General features: G+C 38.1%; 1 protein-coding gene across 1 annotated transcript; it reads right to left on the bottom strand.

Moving 5' to 3' along the window:
- Window positions 1-231: 231 nt before the first annotated feature.
- Window positions 232-15,491, bottom strand: LOC105700169 (proton-coupled amino acid transporter-like protein pathetic). The gene is made up of 9 exons (XM_023433034.1): window positions 15,481-15,491; window positions 15,378-15,416; window positions 15,171-15,251; window positions 10,897-11,047; window positions 9,504-9,710; window positions 6,210-6,652; window positions 2,921-3,084; window positions 1,273-1,466; window positions 232-315 (listed from the first exon to the last, which is right to left on the bottom strand). The coding sequence occupies exons 1-9, from the start codon at window positions 15,489-15,491 to the stop codon at window positions 232-234; spliced, it is 1,374 nt and encodes a 457-aa protein (XP_023288802.1).
- Window positions 15,492-18,857: the final 3,366 nt, after the last annotated feature.

The following is an 18,857-nucleotide window of genomic DNA, read 5'->3' as shown; positions in this document are numbered from 1 at the left end:
GCATACAAATGAATGTCCCATGTGTGCAGATAACATTTTTATTCCTACAGAGTAATAATCCCTTATTAACTTATATAATTTACTTGTAATATCATAGGCTGGAAGGAACTCTTATATCGTTCTTTCGCAATTGGACCGATAACAGTGATCCCTTAAAATGACAACCGGTGGTATCCGATTATTAAGTGTGAAATTAACTAATGCTCAGATATATAAATTAGTTATTATATATTAATTACAGATCTCGGACTCTTTCTCGGTGGTGCCGCGGAATGTTTCGATTATGTCCTTCAAACTCTCAATCGCTCCAGATACCTAAATAGACGATCATTTTATAATATTCTCTTTTCATCGATAATTGGATGTTACATTAACGTAACTCCATAGTTTGTCATTTTCACCCAAGAGGGAAACCAGCTGTAATTTTAAGGGGGGACTCGCTTGTTTTCTTTTGAGAAAGTAGATGTTTATTTTTTTTTACGCATTACTTATTTGAAAAAGTAGACAATTCTGGAACTTGGAACGATTTGAAGCTGAGCTCTCACTGGTCGAAGAAAAAGAGATCAAAAGAAAAATTAAATGAAAAGGTACTCAAATTCGTAAAAATTCACAGAATGATTTTTTCAGTGACAGGAAGGGTTTTGATATGGCCCCGAAATTGGTAATTAAACATAAGTAAAAACATTTGACCGCTGATATAGAAGTCAGACCGAAACCTTAAAATACCTTTTTCTTACAACTGCACTTTTCATGTTAGTTCCCATGACATTTCAAGGGGAAACAAGTTGATTTCTATTTCATCTCATTTGATGCATAAATACATTCACTGTCCCCTCCATCTCAATAAAATTAATCCATTTAAAATTTTGCTTTTTTTACCAATAAAAGTGAAGAAAGGAGTGAAAAATAAAAAAGTGTTATCTTTAGCCGCTATTTCTTTTATGAAAATTATTTTTCTTATTTTGAAAAGGGTGGCAGCCAGAACCTTTCTGATTATAATAAAAAATTTGTTTCAACCATTTAGTATTAGTAGAACATCTTAAATCATGGTAATTATGTTCATCAAATACTTGACTATGGGTCACAGAAAATGTCGTTAAATTTGTTGATTTCAATATGTTGCAATGAAAATTTGAAAACAGTTGCTCAATGAACTTATGAATAGGTCACAACAATTTCACGTTATTTGCGTAATGTTTCCTATGAGAAAAACAAATTTTGTATGGCTTCCATAGGCGAGTACCCCCTTAATTATTTATTTTCTTGACTCACCATTAAGAACATCCAGAGGACAGAAATGGAGACGTTCTTGACCAGCAGGCACTTGCGCTGGAAACTATTTTCACGCTCCCATTTGGTGGCAGTTTCGATCATCACAGGGATAAGAAGCATGACCGTGGAAATGTTTAATGCCGAAAAAAGCCCTAACAAAGATGCCATTTGAGGTACGGCAATAGCCATCAGTGCTGCAAATCAAAGAACTTCACCTGTAACTCCCTCAACAAGAAATAGTTATTTATGCACCAAATGTGAAAAGTAACCGTTTGCCGCGCAAGTGCTAATAAACAATGGATTTCGCTCGAGGTTCATACAACGTTTTTTCTACGCCCCTCTCTCCTTAAATGTTTTACGGTTTAGGCCAAGAAAAAATTAATACGGTATAATTTTTTCGTGGCCTAATTAACCCTTTTGCGACAGACGGTTCATTAATCATATCGTGAACATCGGATATGTCCAAATCAAGGCACGAAAGAATTAATTGATTTACAAAACATCAATAAGGTTACAAATAGCATTTAATAGCAGTCGGTCCAGTTCGGGTAAAGTCGGCATGCGAAGTACCTACTTTGCGTACGGGCGGAGGAAAGTGCTATTTTAACACTAGCAAAATATTGAGCGAAAGGGAAACAGTACCCGGAAACTTAAAAAGACAATAATAACGGCAACGGGCGCGTGTTGGACTTGACCTTGAATCAAATTTGTAAGTCAAATGTAACCCTTATCACTGTGAAATTAAAGGCTACACACATTTAATTTTATCTACAGTAAATTAAGCATAATCCGCATCGACCCGGAAACAGTGAAATATGATGATATTGTCACTTCCAGAAAGCGCATTGATACGTAAATGCGAGGATGTGTGGCAATTGGATATCGGCTATTGTAGTCGACTAACCAGGTTAGTCTTCCATCTGATTCTGTCGCATTGGAATCCTGTTAGTTGCAGATATGAGCATGTTTGATTATTTCTCTATCTCATTCTACGTCAATGCAATAGAACGAGATAGGAGGTTAACCCGGTTAGTTGGTTAAGATCTCTAATGAACACACGCTAGATTGTACTCTTTTTCGAATGCGAGTTGATATGTATAACGGGACCAAACATTAGAGTCGAGTTTGATGGCTGGGTTGTTATTAAATAGATTAAGTTGGGCTGGGCCACAGATCGTGAGGAGTAATAATACTTTGATCGAAAATAAAAGAAACATTCAACAGAAGTTGGGGATTGCAGATGGTCACAGGGAGATCCCTCTATATAATTATAAGAAAATTGCACAAAAAATGATAAAATTTATGTAATCCGATTAATAAGATGGAAGTGTTTTTTCTTTAGTTCGTGAAGAAATTGACTTACATGCCTCATTTGAAATAAGGACATTTGGTTATATCTGATATGCCGGTAAAACGTACAATAGAATATTGCATAAGGAGATATAGCAGTTAGCCACAGACGTTCTTTTTACACTACACATTAGCGCAATCGATTCGTCAGACTGTTTCTACTTGCGATCGAAAATTACATGCCTGACTTCCTTGTCTGTGTATTATGCATTAAATTTTCTTTTTTCTTCGAATAATGATGCCACACCTTGCTAACATTAGAGCAGTTAGAGAGTTAAGATAATTTTTAATTTCTTACTGGATATTAGGACTCCACCAAGGCGAAAGGCGAGCTCGTGGGCGTAGCCCTTGTGATACTTCTCTGCAATCATCGGCCAGATTATAGAGATCGGAATGAAGTATTGCAGTCCGTAAGTGAACATCACTGAAACCGCGATAGCGACCTTCACCAATTGTGCCGGACTGTAGAATAGGATTAACAAAAAAATAATTACATAATTTGGAGTGGTACCGGTATTATTATCAGTGCATATAAGTTGGTTTGAATAATCGATCTGGTTTATATACGGATGAAGATGAAATGGTGTTATGCACCAACTATCGATTACAGCCCACACGGAACAACTACATATGGTATACGTATATAGGATATCTGGCTAAAACATTCAGATGTGTAATAGATGATATACAAGAGTATACGGCATGTGCTGGGGCATGTACAAATGCCCGCGCCGTCAACATATAGTATATGTATTTTTGAACATTCAACTTTCATTTAATATACATTCCATATGGATAAAGTATGTATATTATATGTAAACAAGATGGTAGACGTATTATGTATAGTAGACGTATATAAGATATCTGACACAGACGTATATACGTATAATAAACCAATAAATAAAAGTTTCAATAGATGGTATGCCTATATTCAAAAGTTCAACAGCCGTACACTGGACATATTATTCACGTATAATATTATACGTATTTTATACATATATAAGACGTATTCCAAATGTAGGTGGAATAATTTAAAAAAGTATTATTTATTTTGCACTAAATGCATATTTTTTAGAAACAATTTTACCACGATCTGTTCAGGGACCTGAAATCTTCGAGATATACAAACATCTGACGTTGAAAAAATCCCGATCGTGGTGACGGGGATTCGAACCCGAATCATTTAGGTAACAGACTATAATAGTGCTGACCACTGAGCTACCGTAGTCCTATAGATTATGCGACACGTTTCGTATATTAAAACACCACAGTAATAAGTTTAATTAAAATTTGGGTTACTCAATATCATTAATATTCCCTATCTGTGGCCAAAAATAAGGACATGTATATAAGTTATATATATATAATATTTAGAACACTATATATATATATATATATAGTGTATATATAGTGTATATATATTTTTTTATTATACTAGTATAACTCCCAAACAAAGTTCTGGCAATTAACGTTCCGACCCTCTGGTGAAGTCACAAATAAATAGTCTACAAAAATGGGGTCTCCATCTCGTAGTCACTCAACAGCAGCAAAATTTTGGGCGCCAGGCCCTCCAAAGGGCTAATTTGGGACCCGACTCGCACGGGCCCAATCCGTCGGGGCTCGCACCAGCGTACGGGAGCTCACGCACCAGCGATGAGCCTCCCAACCCGCCTACGGATTCGCACCAGCGTAAGGCCCGAAGGGTCGGTCCCTCAACTAACAGAAGCAAAATTATCTTAAAATCCCAGACACGTAAAAATTGAACGAAAGGTAGCGATACGAGACGAGACACAGCGTCGCCGACGACGAAAAATAAACCGGGCTAGCTCAGTACGTCCAAGCGACCGCGGAGAGGGCGGGGTCCTTTCAAAAAAAAAGCAAACCAGAGGCGGAATTAAATTAATGACGTATTTATACCAAACGAAAAAGAATTGACTTTAACAATTTCACCCAAAATGGCCACAGGCGGGCCCATAATCCGGTACCGGCCCGGACGACGAAGCGCGCGCTCGCGCTAGAAGGGACGATGCGCGCGGCGAAGCGCACGGAAAAGAAATGGTGGCTTTAGACAGCCAAAAATCCAAAAAAACTACGCGAAGCTATATTTTCGACTAAGATTGGGCTCGACTACGGGACAAGAATATTAATCAAATTAAAGACCACGCGAAAATTAAGATTTGCACGTACGCAAAAACCTACACGGAACTAAATTAAATCAGGAAATATTAGAGACTAAATTTGCGAAAAAAATATTCAAACGGTGAAAGGACGACAATCAATTGAATACGCAAGCAAAATAAATTAAAGGTTTCGGCGAGTAAGACAGCAATAACACAAAAAAAGAATGTGCATCTAAAATCCAATAGAAAATTGTTGACATTCTATGAACATATATTATACGTATATTTTTAACTTCTGATATACTGCAACATCCCGTAGCCATGAAAACGTTTTATATACATATAATAGAGCTTTTGTTCCGTGTGGCAGTGGATATCTGTAATTCGTCAAGTTCACTCGATAAAGTAGCACTTTCACATCACCTTAATGACCGGGTGAATACCCGATGTTATCATGGGAGGGAAATGACGGCAAGAAATTATAATCTCAAAGTTGTAATTTCATTATCGTTGATTGTAGTAGATACGATCGTGCACGTCTCAAAATACATCATGGTAAAGCAGAGGTAGATTAGGAAAGTTTGAAGTTTCGCTTTGTCGGCCTTTTATATCGGCGTGATATTAACTGACGTTTAATTTAATGAGTACGATAATTAATTCGTTGATAGCACTGGGAATTTTTCCTATCCGTACATTGATTATAATTTTCAATAGCCCTATTTTTGTGGCATTTCTGAATAAACAATTTATAACTTTAATGAATTTCGCTCCTTTATCGAGCGTTGTCGACCCGCGAACTGCAAGTTTTGTTCACTTAATTAAAATCCACGTCAAATCGGTTTACACGGTTCTCGGAAGTAAAGAAAGTACAAGCAACAAAAACAAACCCATTGTTGGGATGATTGTGGCAGTGGTTTTGAGACTGCCACATTCTATTAAGGTAAGTAGAGCGGTCTAACTGTTATCCAAGTGACAGCATGTGTCACTGACAAGCCCAAATATTTTCCTTCCACTCAACGGCATTGTCAATCGGCAGATAAGTGTTTTTTCAACAAATCAACATTCTTCGGTTAAAAATGTCTGATTACAGAGCATGTCTTGTTCCACTTTTAGTGTTCCCCATACCACGATAGTTCAAGTAGCACATATGAACTGTAAACAATTATTCAATCCCAAGTAATTGTCTTTTCAATAAATCAGAATTCTTCGCTTAAAAATCTGTGATCACTGTTCATCACTCGTGCCAGCTTCCTCATATCACGACAGTTCGACTAGCATGTACGAACTACAGCAATTACTCGAGTCCAAGGTCGACGTCCATTGTGAATTCATGAGTTCACGGTAACGCAACGATACCGGAAAACGCATCTCGACAAAGATTGGCGCTTCTTACATGGCGAATGCTTGACATCGTTTCCTCGAGTCTGCTACCAGAATTATCTGCCGATACGTGTTTCCCGGACTTACATCTCCTCCAAGGGCAGATTCTTGATAACCGTGTCGCAGGCGTCCATGTATTTGTTGTAGCCGAGGAATCCGAAGAAGACGTAGACTACCACATTAAGAGCCATGCCGAAGCCCAAGATGGAGGGCATGTTGGCAGGATTCTTCATGGTGTTTTCCAGGGGCATCAATATGGACATGTTGTGGACAGCGAACATGAAGATGCTGCAGTAGACCGAGGTAGAATACACATCCGTAAACTGACGAAGACGCGCTGGACTCGGGAAATCGGAGAAGAAGTAATAAATGCTGACGAAAATCCCGCCTGCCAGGAAAATGGAGCCCATGATGGTGATCGGTACCAAGTACTTCAAGTTTGGCACCAAAGACAGACCCAGGTAGATCGGCAGGAAAAGAACTAGGTACACTCGGATGTCCAGGCTAACTCCAGAGAAATGCTCGATTACCTGTAAATGAGAATAACTAGAACAATTTATCACTTCATGAATGCAAGGGAAAAGTGGAGACCGTGAAGATCTATCGGGAACATGCAGGAAACGAGAGAAAGAGATTACAAGGAGGTGTGAATGAATCCGGCTCGGTGATATGCGGCAGATCGCGACGAAAATTCCGCCAAGGCAGGAGAACAGAGCCTGTTATAGTGAAAGGTATCAATTTAAAGTACTTGGTACCTCCTTTCACTACAGCCGACTCCGTTTGGTATTGGCACTAAAGACAAGCCCAGGTAAATTGGCAGAAAAAGTTGCAGGAACGCGTACGGGATACCGCAGGAAAAATACCCGATCACCTGTCGATACGAAAAACCAAGGTATATCTAGAAATCTTATTTACTTTTTGTGACTCCGTGGTCAACGACGATTGTTTGCAATGTCTGCACGACGTGCAATGTCACTGGAGACTGTTTTCTGCCGACAATGTATCTATGCTAATATTTGCAGACTAAAATTCTATTTTCATCTACCCCTGAGCGGAGTTGTTTCTTATCTTTAGAAGTTAATTTTTTGTAGAGATATGGAATAGCTGAAGTTATTCTTGAGTACTGAATATTTTTTTAGAGCTATTGTTAGGATTTCGAATGCATGTATGGATTATATTTCTGATTAAAGTGCACACAAATTGTGGTTACCATCTTTTTTAAGAGTTTGTAGACTGGTCGCAAAATGTGCTCCAGACTTCAGCCTGAAATCCAGCGAAAAAAATTCAACGTGTAACTACGAATAAATAAACCTCTATAGTTTCCGATTGGTTACTTCCTAAGAGTTATGCAGCCAATTTTCTGATGCAATTTCCGGCTCGTGGATCTGGATCCCAGGGAATAAGAGAAAATCACTGGCCACCTCTCTCCTGCTCCACAGAGACGGCGACGTAGACGACTGCCGCGATCAATTATAATTGCAGATTATATCAGAGGAAAAGCAACCCGAGAGGGGTAATACGCTACAAAAGAACTTTGCCTATTTTATTTTCCCCACAATGGACACAATTTCGTATACCTCAAAATGCGAATAGAACTACTCCACCCTGCGCAAAAGAGATAATAAGTTTTAACATATAAACATTTAACACTGAGATAGAAAGCGGAGAACGGAAAAAAGTCGCACCGCGATGCAACAAAGCTCCACTTCCTAAATGTTATGTATTCGGTTTTCTTATGCAGTTTCGGTTTCGCTGGCCTACATGCCAACGAACAAAAGGAAATCATCGGACACCTCTCACCTGGTGGATGGATACGTTAACACGGATCAACATAAATATCAATTATTAACCGAAAATCAATTTAAGATTAAGGCTTAAACATTATCAGCTGCACTTATCTGAAATTCAAAGAAAGAAAATTAACAATCGTTCCAAGCATCCGCTGCTTCTCAAACTTTTTCTCAGCAGAGTTCGTTCTCCCAACCTGCAAAAGTTTTTAAGTGAAACTTCTTATGATACGTGGAAGTTCGCACGTTATGATAGGAGCCCGATTTAGGAAGTGAAACGATTTTTTTTACAATTACTTACTACATATTTTCATCTTTGCGTTTCGATATAAACAAAATTTGCTTTACCGTTTTCCTTAGCGTTATATAATTTCAATTTCTTGTCCAAGAGGTCAATCAACCTCCCTTCGCTTCATGAAGTTGCCATTAAAATCGTCGCTTATTACTGATGAGATATATGATATGATATAATTATTATTTACATTCATCTTTGTGTGTTAGTATTGAGACAATGAGTGCAAACGTTACCTTTAGAGTTAGTGCATTATTCTTTTATTATCGGGTGATTACTGGCATTTACAGTGATATACAAATAAACAAAAATTAGATCCTAATCAATCAATACCGAATACGTAAGGACGCTTTTAGTGAAAAAAATCATTAAGAATAATTAATAATATCTGGTAATTCTCTCTGGCCTTCTAGTATTGTACCACTTCTTTGTAAGTAAGCGAATTTGTTTGTAAATTGTTAGTTCATAAACATTTTAATTTATAAAAATATATATAAGTTGTACATTTACAAACAGTAGTAGGGTAATATTGGATGATTAATCTTTGAAAATGTTCCGGTGCCAATTTTTCTTTGTTCGAAAAAGAAAAATTGGGCTACAGAGGGCTGTCTTAGAAGTCTCACTTCCAATGCGCATGGCGACCACTAGTAATAAACAAAATCGGTCTTGATCTTGTAGTCTTGGTCTTGGAGTTGCCGTTTGCATGATCATAATTGCAAAACTGATCGAATTTTAATTCCACTGAGCAAGATTAAGACTATGGCAGTCTTGATTTCTTCAAAACATTTCGTTTAATTTTAGTATAAATATTTGTTATTTATTATCTGCCGAATACATTATAAACGTTTTGGAAATATTTAAAATAAAAATCGCATGTTTTGCTGCCATAATGAAATAGCGGAACGAAAATATTGCAAAAATTTGTCGCGTTTTTTGATACCAAATGAAGTGTCCGATAATAATCGTAAAGTAAAAAAATGTATATTTGTTATATGTTTACAAATGAAATAATATAATTTTGATATATATTTATAAATTATTAGAACTGAATACGGCATTGAGATTTTTAACGAATATTTTAGACATATTCAAATGAAATCTACACGACATCTTAGAAAATCTGTCGCTTGAGATAATTAGCAAAGATTACAAAGAAATATTTAGTAGTTATTCCGTGCTACTAGGGTTACTAGGGTCAGGGCTCGCTGATTTCTTATTTTTACTTTGTTCCATTATTTGTGTTAGAATTTTTTAGCAGGATGACCTGCACCTGACACGAGGCGACCGCGGATCACCTCTCACCTGCTCGATGGAAGTGGCGACGTAAAGGGCGTAAATCACGGTGGTCTGATACTGGACGAAGCAGACGAAGATGTTGGTCACCAAATTGAAGGTTGTTGCGTACTTTCGAAACTTTTCTGGGCCCAGCTGAAAGGCCGTGTCCGCCGTGCTAGCGAAATCCAGCATGGGCACCCGGCTACGCTTGCAGAGGACCTGCGAACATTGCACCTGCACCTCGGAACGAGTTTCGAGTGGCCATTATTCAAGATATTCTCCCTTGTATTCGGCGGTCTCGTTTAACGACGACGGGTCCGTCGTAATCCTCGCCGATCTTGGCATCGGGGTCAAGACGAGCCAGGATCGCGCTAAGTGACGAATAAATATTGTCATCGAGGTCCTTGCCAATTTCGACAGGGATTGACCCCCGTGGCAACACCAGCCATGATTCGTGAAACGAGAAATTAACTAAAAAAATTATTAGAACAATTTCGAACATGCTTTCCGAAGAAAGTATTGTCGAGGGTGGTTATTTAAAGTGGGGGCGAAATTGATCACCTACGGTGTTAAAAATGTTCCGATATTTCAAACTCCACCCACTGAGATTTCTTTACACCTGTACTAAAATCTCGTACACAATTGTATACGAAATTTCCAAATATTGTGCCTTGAAGAAACTTCGACTACATGTATATCATATTTCGAATGGGCGGTATTGAATGTAACAACATGCAAGGAAGGAACGATCAATCTTGGCACGAAGGTCAGGAGAAGCCGAGACTGTCAATGGACGTGTAAAGCGTGTCAAAGCAATTCTATCGCGGTCTTGAAATGCTTTATTAAAAATGATAACTTTAGTAGAATGTACGTTGCACGAATAAATGCCATGGAATTTTTGTTTGTATAACAGGCATTTAAGTGGCTATCATATTTTATCTTTAGCCGTGCCACGAATTTTCTTGAGTACTCATTCACGGCCACTCGTTCTATCTTGAATTGCGTACTTTTATTTCATGGCATGAGCGCACCGTACTTTCTGTCAATTTTGGAGTCACGGTCAAGACGAGCAAGAATGGTCAACGAACGCAGAAAGCGTGTCAACGGCATCATCGACAATTTCATCGAGAAACGTCACGAAGTCGATGCGAGGGTTCTCGGAATGCAAAACCGCGGCGTTTTACGAAATTGAAACGCCTTGTCAATCACGCTCTTCGTCTCCGCTCCCAACGATACGTACATAAGATGGGCCAGTAATTACGGAGAAAATTGCCTCTAATTACAATGTTACCAATAATGCGCATTTATGTAATAGATATTTAAATTGCGGTAATCTCGAAGCCCTAATCGCGCCTCGCTACTTCTAAATACGGGCCAAGGTGATTATGGGCGCATCAAAGATCATAAGATATTTCCTCACCGTCAGAACTGCAGTATGAATGCATATGGCACCGATAATGACGCTGCATACGAAAGACGCCACATAGCCGGTTCGTCGGAAGGCCTGGGGTAAGAAGAGTATACCGCTTCCTATGGCGGCCTTCAGCAGGTGCATGAATACCGCGAAATCCCTGAATCGCCACAAAATTGCCTTTAAATCATTATTAAATGATAAATCCATCGATTTCAAGGAACATTATAAACCCGACTCAAACAAACGGATCACTCAATCGAAAGGTGAGCTCCCATCTTCGGGGGGAGAAAATCACCATTAGATGAAAGGATATCATTAAAGGATTACCGTGTTCCTCAGCTGGACATGCGAAAATTATACATACTCCCTGATAATTCCTCGGCTGTTGTGCCACGTCTTATCGGCATTAAACGCGATGTTCATTATGTTTATCTTATAAATTATCGTAATTAATGTTAATAAGAAGCCGGTCTAAGCAATGATCCTCCCTGGGTATCGAGTTTACCCCGATACCATATCACGCGCTAATGGGATACCATTTAAATACAATATCCGCAAAAAAAAAGAACTCCCTCTACAATTTCTGAAAACATTATGAGACCTTTGATAAGGTTTCGCGTGACCTCTTTTATCAGCATTGCTTCTTGTAAAATAGAAATGAAGCTGGGTGAATATACCGACTTGATTGTAGTAAACTGAGGGCTAACGCTGTTAAACGAGGCAAATCTCAGAAATTTCCACTTCCGCTGCGGTTAGTTCGCAATAACCATGGCACTAATGTATTGACACAAAGAGGAAAAAATAAATCATATAGAGTAAAAGAAAGAAGGAGCGGTAATAAGGTAGTTGTTCGCGCTTTCTTTCGAATATTGCCACGGCGTGAAATGTACCGCTCCAGGCCGCAGCCTACTTATTTTTATGTCTGAATTCGCCCCTGCATACAACAACGCTTTTTGTAAATGGAAACCCCTTCCCCGACACTCGCCAAGGTGAAATACTTAATCTCGTAAGCCAGAATACTTTTGCATCATTGCCGAAGAAAAACGGATTCGTTAAGGAGGCATTCTCCCTCGCCAAGAAAATGTACTTGTCAAGTATAACCAACTTTCTGCTGAAACAATCGAGAAACTCTCCTATAATAGCAACTGCAAACTTCGTTGCTGAATTTAACGGAGTAAACTGGGCTACAACTTCATGATTAAAAATTACCAATTTACTCGGTTACGGTAGCTAATCTTATTCGACTGTAGTAACCGATTCATTTTGTTGCGGCAATAAACTTATTAGGTTACCGTGGCCGATCGAGTCGGTAGCAGTACCCAACCTACTTAGTTGCCACAACCAATCTTATGTTATACTTTTTAATATGTAAAATACGAATTTGTGAAATGGAATTGTGAAATATTTCTTTTTTATTTTTGAGATATATTTTGTTTTAAATGTAACATACTATAGGTGTTTAGCAATAATGATTCATTCCTGCTATAAGCTCAATTATTACTTTATCGGTATATTTTCGTAAAATTTTGTTTTGCATATAACACCCGATGCACGTATTTGACAAAAGTAACCGATTTCATTGATTTTGTACAATTAATCGCCACTATATGGATGTGATTTTGCAAAATATGCTTTCCCAATTGGATGTATTTGGCGCTAGTGTTTTTTACACCGACAGTGTTTTTGTGGTGATTACTTTAACCGAGCTATTTTTGAGCTTGGGTAAAATTTTGTTTTCTTAGTGTTTAAAAGTCCTAAATATAAATATTTTATTGGAACTTCTCCCTCATAAAAAGTGCAAGTAACGTGAAATTTTCGTAACTTGTTCATAAGTTTAGTTGTAGTTTCCAAATTTTAATTGGAAAATAATGAAATCAATAAATTTGATCATTTCACTGCATTTCTTCACTTGTATCGGTCAAAAAATCGAAATTTTTAATTAAGGTATTTGGAGACCAACGTGAAAAATGTAGTTTCAAGAAAACTCTGATTGAAGTTTTCGAACGGACTTTTACAATATCAGCGAACAATTGTTTGACCTGTGGTTAATAATCGATAATTCCCAAGCCGTACAAAAATCTTTCCCGTTTCTCAAGCATTCCTGTTTTTATTGAATTTTCCCTTATTCGAGGACGTTTTCATTTCATTCACAATTTTTTATTTTTCGTTTTTTGTCACTTTTGTCGATCGGTGCAGGCTCAACTTTAAATCTTCATGATTTCTAAAATTTTCAAAATTTTACAAAAATTCTTCTATATACTTATTTTATAAGAATCATCGATAAGTAACGTGTAATAAAGATAAATTATTTTTTCTCACTGGAAACAAGCAAATGCTCATTCGATCATAACTTGTGGACCGTTTAAAAACCATGATATTTTGATCAAATATTGGTGAAAACACGCTCGAAAGACGGGTTACAGTGAACAAGTTGCAGAAAATTGGTTGCAAACGGATCGTAATCAGGTTAATTGGTTTTCTCTGAACAGGTTACTGAAACGTAAACGATCTATCTGCATGGTCAAAAGAATTTGGTCCTGATTCCGGTAGAGACCGTAATTTTCACGACCGTTCAGTCCACACTTAGGCCATTTTTTCTTCGTTTTTTCCTTTAACAATGACACTAACGAGGGCGAAATTCATAGTGAGCTATCCTACTTTTTCCCACTATGTAACAACTCGGGACATTACTGCCACTTCCTTGCAATAAATCTGGAGAAAATGCTTCTTACGTAAAAATATTTTTCAGAATCTCTGGCTGCTGTAAAATTATCATGAATTTTTAAGTAATCACACTTTCTTGCATATTTAATCTCACACAACGTATAAGTAAAAGTTAACAAATGCGAAATATTAAATTTTACATCAAGTTCCCCGCAATGCATGCACGAAGGCGTTCCTAATAGAATTGAATCGTTACTTTAAAAGCAAAAGTCCACAAGAATGAAGCGTACGTCGGATGGATGCACTTCGGCTTAAAGGCTTCAATTGTACAAAATAACTGATAAGGTCATACTTCCTTCGTTCGATTTACAAAGCAGAATGTCATTTTTTGTAGCCACGTAAATGCTTCCAGTGCCTCGGAAAAGTTGACGTACCGTGGAAGGGATACGAACATTTTCTGAATCCTTCGCGATTGGTTCCTTGTCGAGGAGCGCTATAAACGACATCTATCACGCATCGGCAGCAAGGATAGGCGAAATAGTGGCGTGATCGAGGATGGCCTGAATCTCTTTATAAGATCGTGTACTATTCAAGGGTATTTCTTATGTGCCAGTTTACCCAAAGTTTTGTGGAAGTTCAGCTCCTTCGTATGAAAGAAAAAACTACCATTTGGCGGCCAAATGCGCGCCTTGAGAACGCGTCAAAAACTCAAAAGCAGGTACTTGGAAAGTACAAGGTTTCGCGAATCATAACTACACTGAGAGAAAAAGAGCTGATAAACCGAGCAATTCGAACCTGTTAAAACCATTTTTGTTAAAGGGACGCAATTTGTTCGATTTACTATAAAATAGGAGCTGCAACTATTTTTTATACTTTGAACATCCTACTGTTTTTTTTAACGAGTTTTTCAGGAACAGTAACAGCGTTTTTTGTCAAGTTTTTTACCGTTTTGGAATAGTTACTTTAGCTGGGTTAGTTACAATAGTGTAGGATACAGGAGTTCGAGCTATCTCTCTCTCTTCACTTGTTCGTCCTCTGCCTTATTTACATCTGACCGTAGCTCACCTAATGTACAAGTGTGTATGACTGTGTGTCCCATCGGCTAACCGTCTTTCGAATTCGAGCAGTAGTCGGTGTCGAACCTCAGAGCTGAGCACCATGTACTAATAATAAATTAACTTTTACCGACCAATCCAACAAGTCGCGTGTTTGTCTCTCATGCCTTCCCGACCCGAAAATTAATTCTACAATAGTTGCAACTTTTATCTAAAACTTTTTTCTTTTACACCTATACTAATCGAAATAATGTGAAAATTTGCAAAAATAATTGACAATCATTTTTACCTTGAATATAACATTTGCGTCAATTTTCACTGTCATATTCGTAATAAGTGTCTTAAAGTATATGGGTTTACGAAGTTTGAAATTAATCGGAGCTATACGCTTTTCGGAACTTCATCCATAATTTCCTTGTTAAAAAAAAATGAATTTTACTATAAAAAGTATCTGAGCCTTTTTGGATGTATAAAAATTAGTTAAAAAATCGTTAGTTTAACTAGATTTTACTCTCAGTGTATATATTACAAACTATACAAAAATTGTTGTTACGGACTTACGTATTTAGTTGCTCTTGGATGTAAGGACGATGTATGAATGGGTCATACTCCTCTTCGGCGTCATCGGTTGCTTCACCCTTTCTTGGATTATAAAGATGATATCAGAGGAAATTGGAAATTAAGAATAGACATCACATAAAACCCATGAAAAATAAAAAAAGTTAATAAACCGAGCTGTTAGAATTAAATTAATTTTGTAATTAATACTTTTCTACGGGCACTGTTGAAACTGCAGCCTCTCTTGACCTGCATAAGCAAAAATAAAATTGTAAATATAAATCCAGTAATCATCGTTCATTACAGTACTCACGTTTCGTTCATGATTCAAGTACTGCTTGTTCCAGTTAACTCTTTCTCTCTCTCTCTAGATAAGAGTAATATAATGTATTAAATCAAGGTTTATAATTAGCTCTTTTGAAAACCGCGGAGGTTCCAGCTTTATTATGTGGTACTCAAATCGGTGAGCTAATTAATCTGGAAGATAAATAACGTCGATTAAACGGCGGATGTCGAGTCTCGATAAATATTTCCGCCATCGCAACAGTTTAAACGACTAAGTGTTACTACTTGATTGAAAATATCGAGCTCGCCGACAAATTTACTTGGAAGAACGAGGAATTCGATTCGCTTCGATAGACAAGGTTAGCTTATAACTTATGCGAAGGCATTTCACGTTTATTCATCAATCCTGATACGCAAAAGCATGAATACCGAGAAACAAGTGACAGGGACGTTAAAGTCGATTTCATGGACCCATCGATATCGACGTAAAAGTAATAGAAATATTAAGGTACCCCTTATCAACAATGGGGTAAACATATTTCATAGAGGCAGTTATTTGCAGAGATTTATTTTAAAAGAATTGAACCTTTACTTGACTTCATTACTTAATGGCGGTTTGCAGACAATTAGCCGGGTTGCGTAACGTTGCGCAAATCCGAAGCAATTGCGGTACAAACCTTGACAAGTTCAAGTTTCCCTCAGGTGGAACAATTTAAATAACATACTATATATCAATATTATGTATGTAAAATATACCATGTTCTAGCATTAAAAGATGTATTGCAGTAACTGAAAGGAAATTTGAACCATTAATATTTTATCTGCAAGCCAAATGTTCAGAAATCGCTGGCGATGTTTAAAAATTAAGTGCTGGTCTTAGGAATACTTAAGAGAGCACGTGTGCATAACTCTTGTCAGAAATCAGTTTGATATGAGATTGCACTCTGAAATAGGCTTCGAAATGATTTTTGTTACCTTGAAACTTGTGATGAAAGTGGATGAATTTTTTTCCCTGGTAAGACTAATTTAATGGGAAATTCGCGTTTCTTAACATCAAAATTAATTCTTGATTTTATCGCTTTAATTCAAATGATTTCACTACTTTTCAAATGTATATGAAATCGATTTACTTTACTAATGTATGTAAAATCGTTTTTGTGTAATCTCTTGTAGGATCTCTCGTTAGTGAATAATGATTTTAGTTCAGAAAGGAAAGACTTTATTTGGAGTGTGTATAATCCGGAGACCGGTGATCGACTGTCTCTTCCATAAGAAACGGAAACGGCGTCCGTGTGGCTTAGGCAGTGCCGTACTCGATACCTTACAGAAATTAAAATTTTGACGGGGCACTACACTCTTTTTAACGGACTTCAGAAAAGAAAGAGGTTCTCAATTCAACCCAAAAAAATATATATTTTTTTTATGCACGCATTACTTCCCCCAGGTTTAACAATTCTGATGATTCTCTTTTGTCTCACTTTTCTTACTTTTATTACTTTATTACTTTTATTACTTATTTTACTTTCAAAGTAGTCCATGTAAGTTTTCACATGATCCGATCATAAAATTCAAAGACACAATGGAAATCACTATCGGTTGACAGTAACCGCACCATGACTGCGTTAATTTTTTCTTATAACCGACCTCGTTTATCTTATGTAATGAACATTTTAAAACCTTAAGTATTTTTTGCTTGGAAAGTTTGAAATCGAAGCAAAAAGAAACGAAAGTTACCGGAATATATGGTAGTATTACAGAAACCGATAAACTTAGTTTTTTTTTTGCGTCAACTTCAAAATTTCTAAACAAAAAAATACTAAGAAATCTACAGTTATTAGTAGGTATACTGGGCCGGTTCTGGATTCACGCGCGTGCGTGCACACGTACACAGGCACGCACACGTGGGCAGGCAGCCCTATGTGTGTGAGTCCCCCCTTCTCTCCACCCGCCTTTCCTGCAAGATCTCATCCCCCTTTCATGCAAGCCCCCTTCCCCCATCGCCCCGAAATGTTGACGCAACATTTCCTCCCCCAACCCCCCTCCTACACTCGACCTTGAGGTTTGGAATTTGCCGTCCGCCATTCGATTCCACGAATTCACAGTCCGCCATTCGATTCTACGAATTCGCCATCCGCCGTTCGATTCCAAGAATCGTGCGTCGGCGCCGTTGAGCACCAGATGATTCGCAGCGAAACTCCCCGCGACGATTCCGAGAACTTTGTCCGCCGCTACCGACTTTCTAGTGCCATCCGTTATCTCTCTCCCTCGACGCAGGAATCCGTCGGCTCTCGTCAGCCACGACGCAATTCCGCGAATTTGTCGACTTCGGAGAATTAGGCATCCGTTGGCTCTGATAGACGTCGGACGATAGCACTTTCGAACCTTCTAGAACCTTTACCTCGGAAGCTTCTTTCTCTCTCGCTGTGAACGATTCCAGGAAATCCCGTACCATTTTTTTTAAACAAAAAGGGCTCCCTATATAAAAGGGCTGCATCGGGTCGTATTCATTATTCGAGTGACCACAGTCAGATTATGCGGAACAGTGAGAAGCAGCGCGAAGTTGCAGTCCGCATAGAATTGGTTCTGAAAAGCATCAAGGAAGTGAAGCAGTTGATTGAATCGAGGATCGAACGTGATCAGATTACAAGAAACTTAAGAATTCTTCGTCTGGACTGAAGGCAATGGATTTAAAAAAAAAACAACAAAGTGGGCCGCCTGGAGGATCTTTTACCGACGAAGAAGTTGTCTGAGTTGGAAATTAACAAGGATTATAAAATTAGCGGCATCCGGCAAGTTCAAACCAAATATGAGATGAGATTGCTGGTGAACATCGTGAAGAGCTTCTCGGTATTTCTACCAGCAAGGATGGCGAAGGAGTTGAAAGATACGTTTCAAAACATGACGCTTGCAGCCGAGGGGAATGGACTTATCATGCGATACCTTGGCGGGCACTATAACCATATCGAATTTCACTGTTTGGAGTGTGCCGAATGATGTTTGGAGTGTGTCAAATAAATACGCATAATGGATTATATCACTGTTTCTTTTAATTCCGACAACCAGGCCCTTAACAGTTTAACATTCTTGGTCAAACAACTAAAATACGGAACGTTATGATGCAAACATCGAGTGTTTGTCTTGTTTCGTATTTTTTGCAACGACGGACAATCCACATCTCCTAAGTCAACGATACGATCGGGTTGTCCTGTAAGATCAAGAAACTCGGTAGAGTTTCGAGCCAAATACATTTTTGAGCGAGAAACTCGTAGCGTTGAGCGATGCGAGAAATGCGCCCTGCGCGTTGAGTTCGAGCGAGACGCTACAGAGTTATATACAGTAAGGATCAGGATTTCAGGAATGGGGGAAATGAAAATATAATTTCTTCTTTGCTACAGATAAAGAAAT

The sequence above is a fragment of the Orussus abietinus genome, unplaced genomic scaffold (assembly GCF_000612105.2).
Source record: "Orussus abietinus isolate OABI.00-Male unplaced genomic scaffold, Oabi_2.0 scaffold567, whole genome shotgun sequence".
Classification (NCBI taxonomy): Eukaryota; Metazoa; Arthropoda; class Insecta; order Hymenoptera; family Orussidae; genus Orussus; species Orussus abietinus.
The sequence above is the reverse complement of the archived record's forward strand: the minus strand, read 5'-3'. Positions and strand labels throughout refer to the sequence as shown.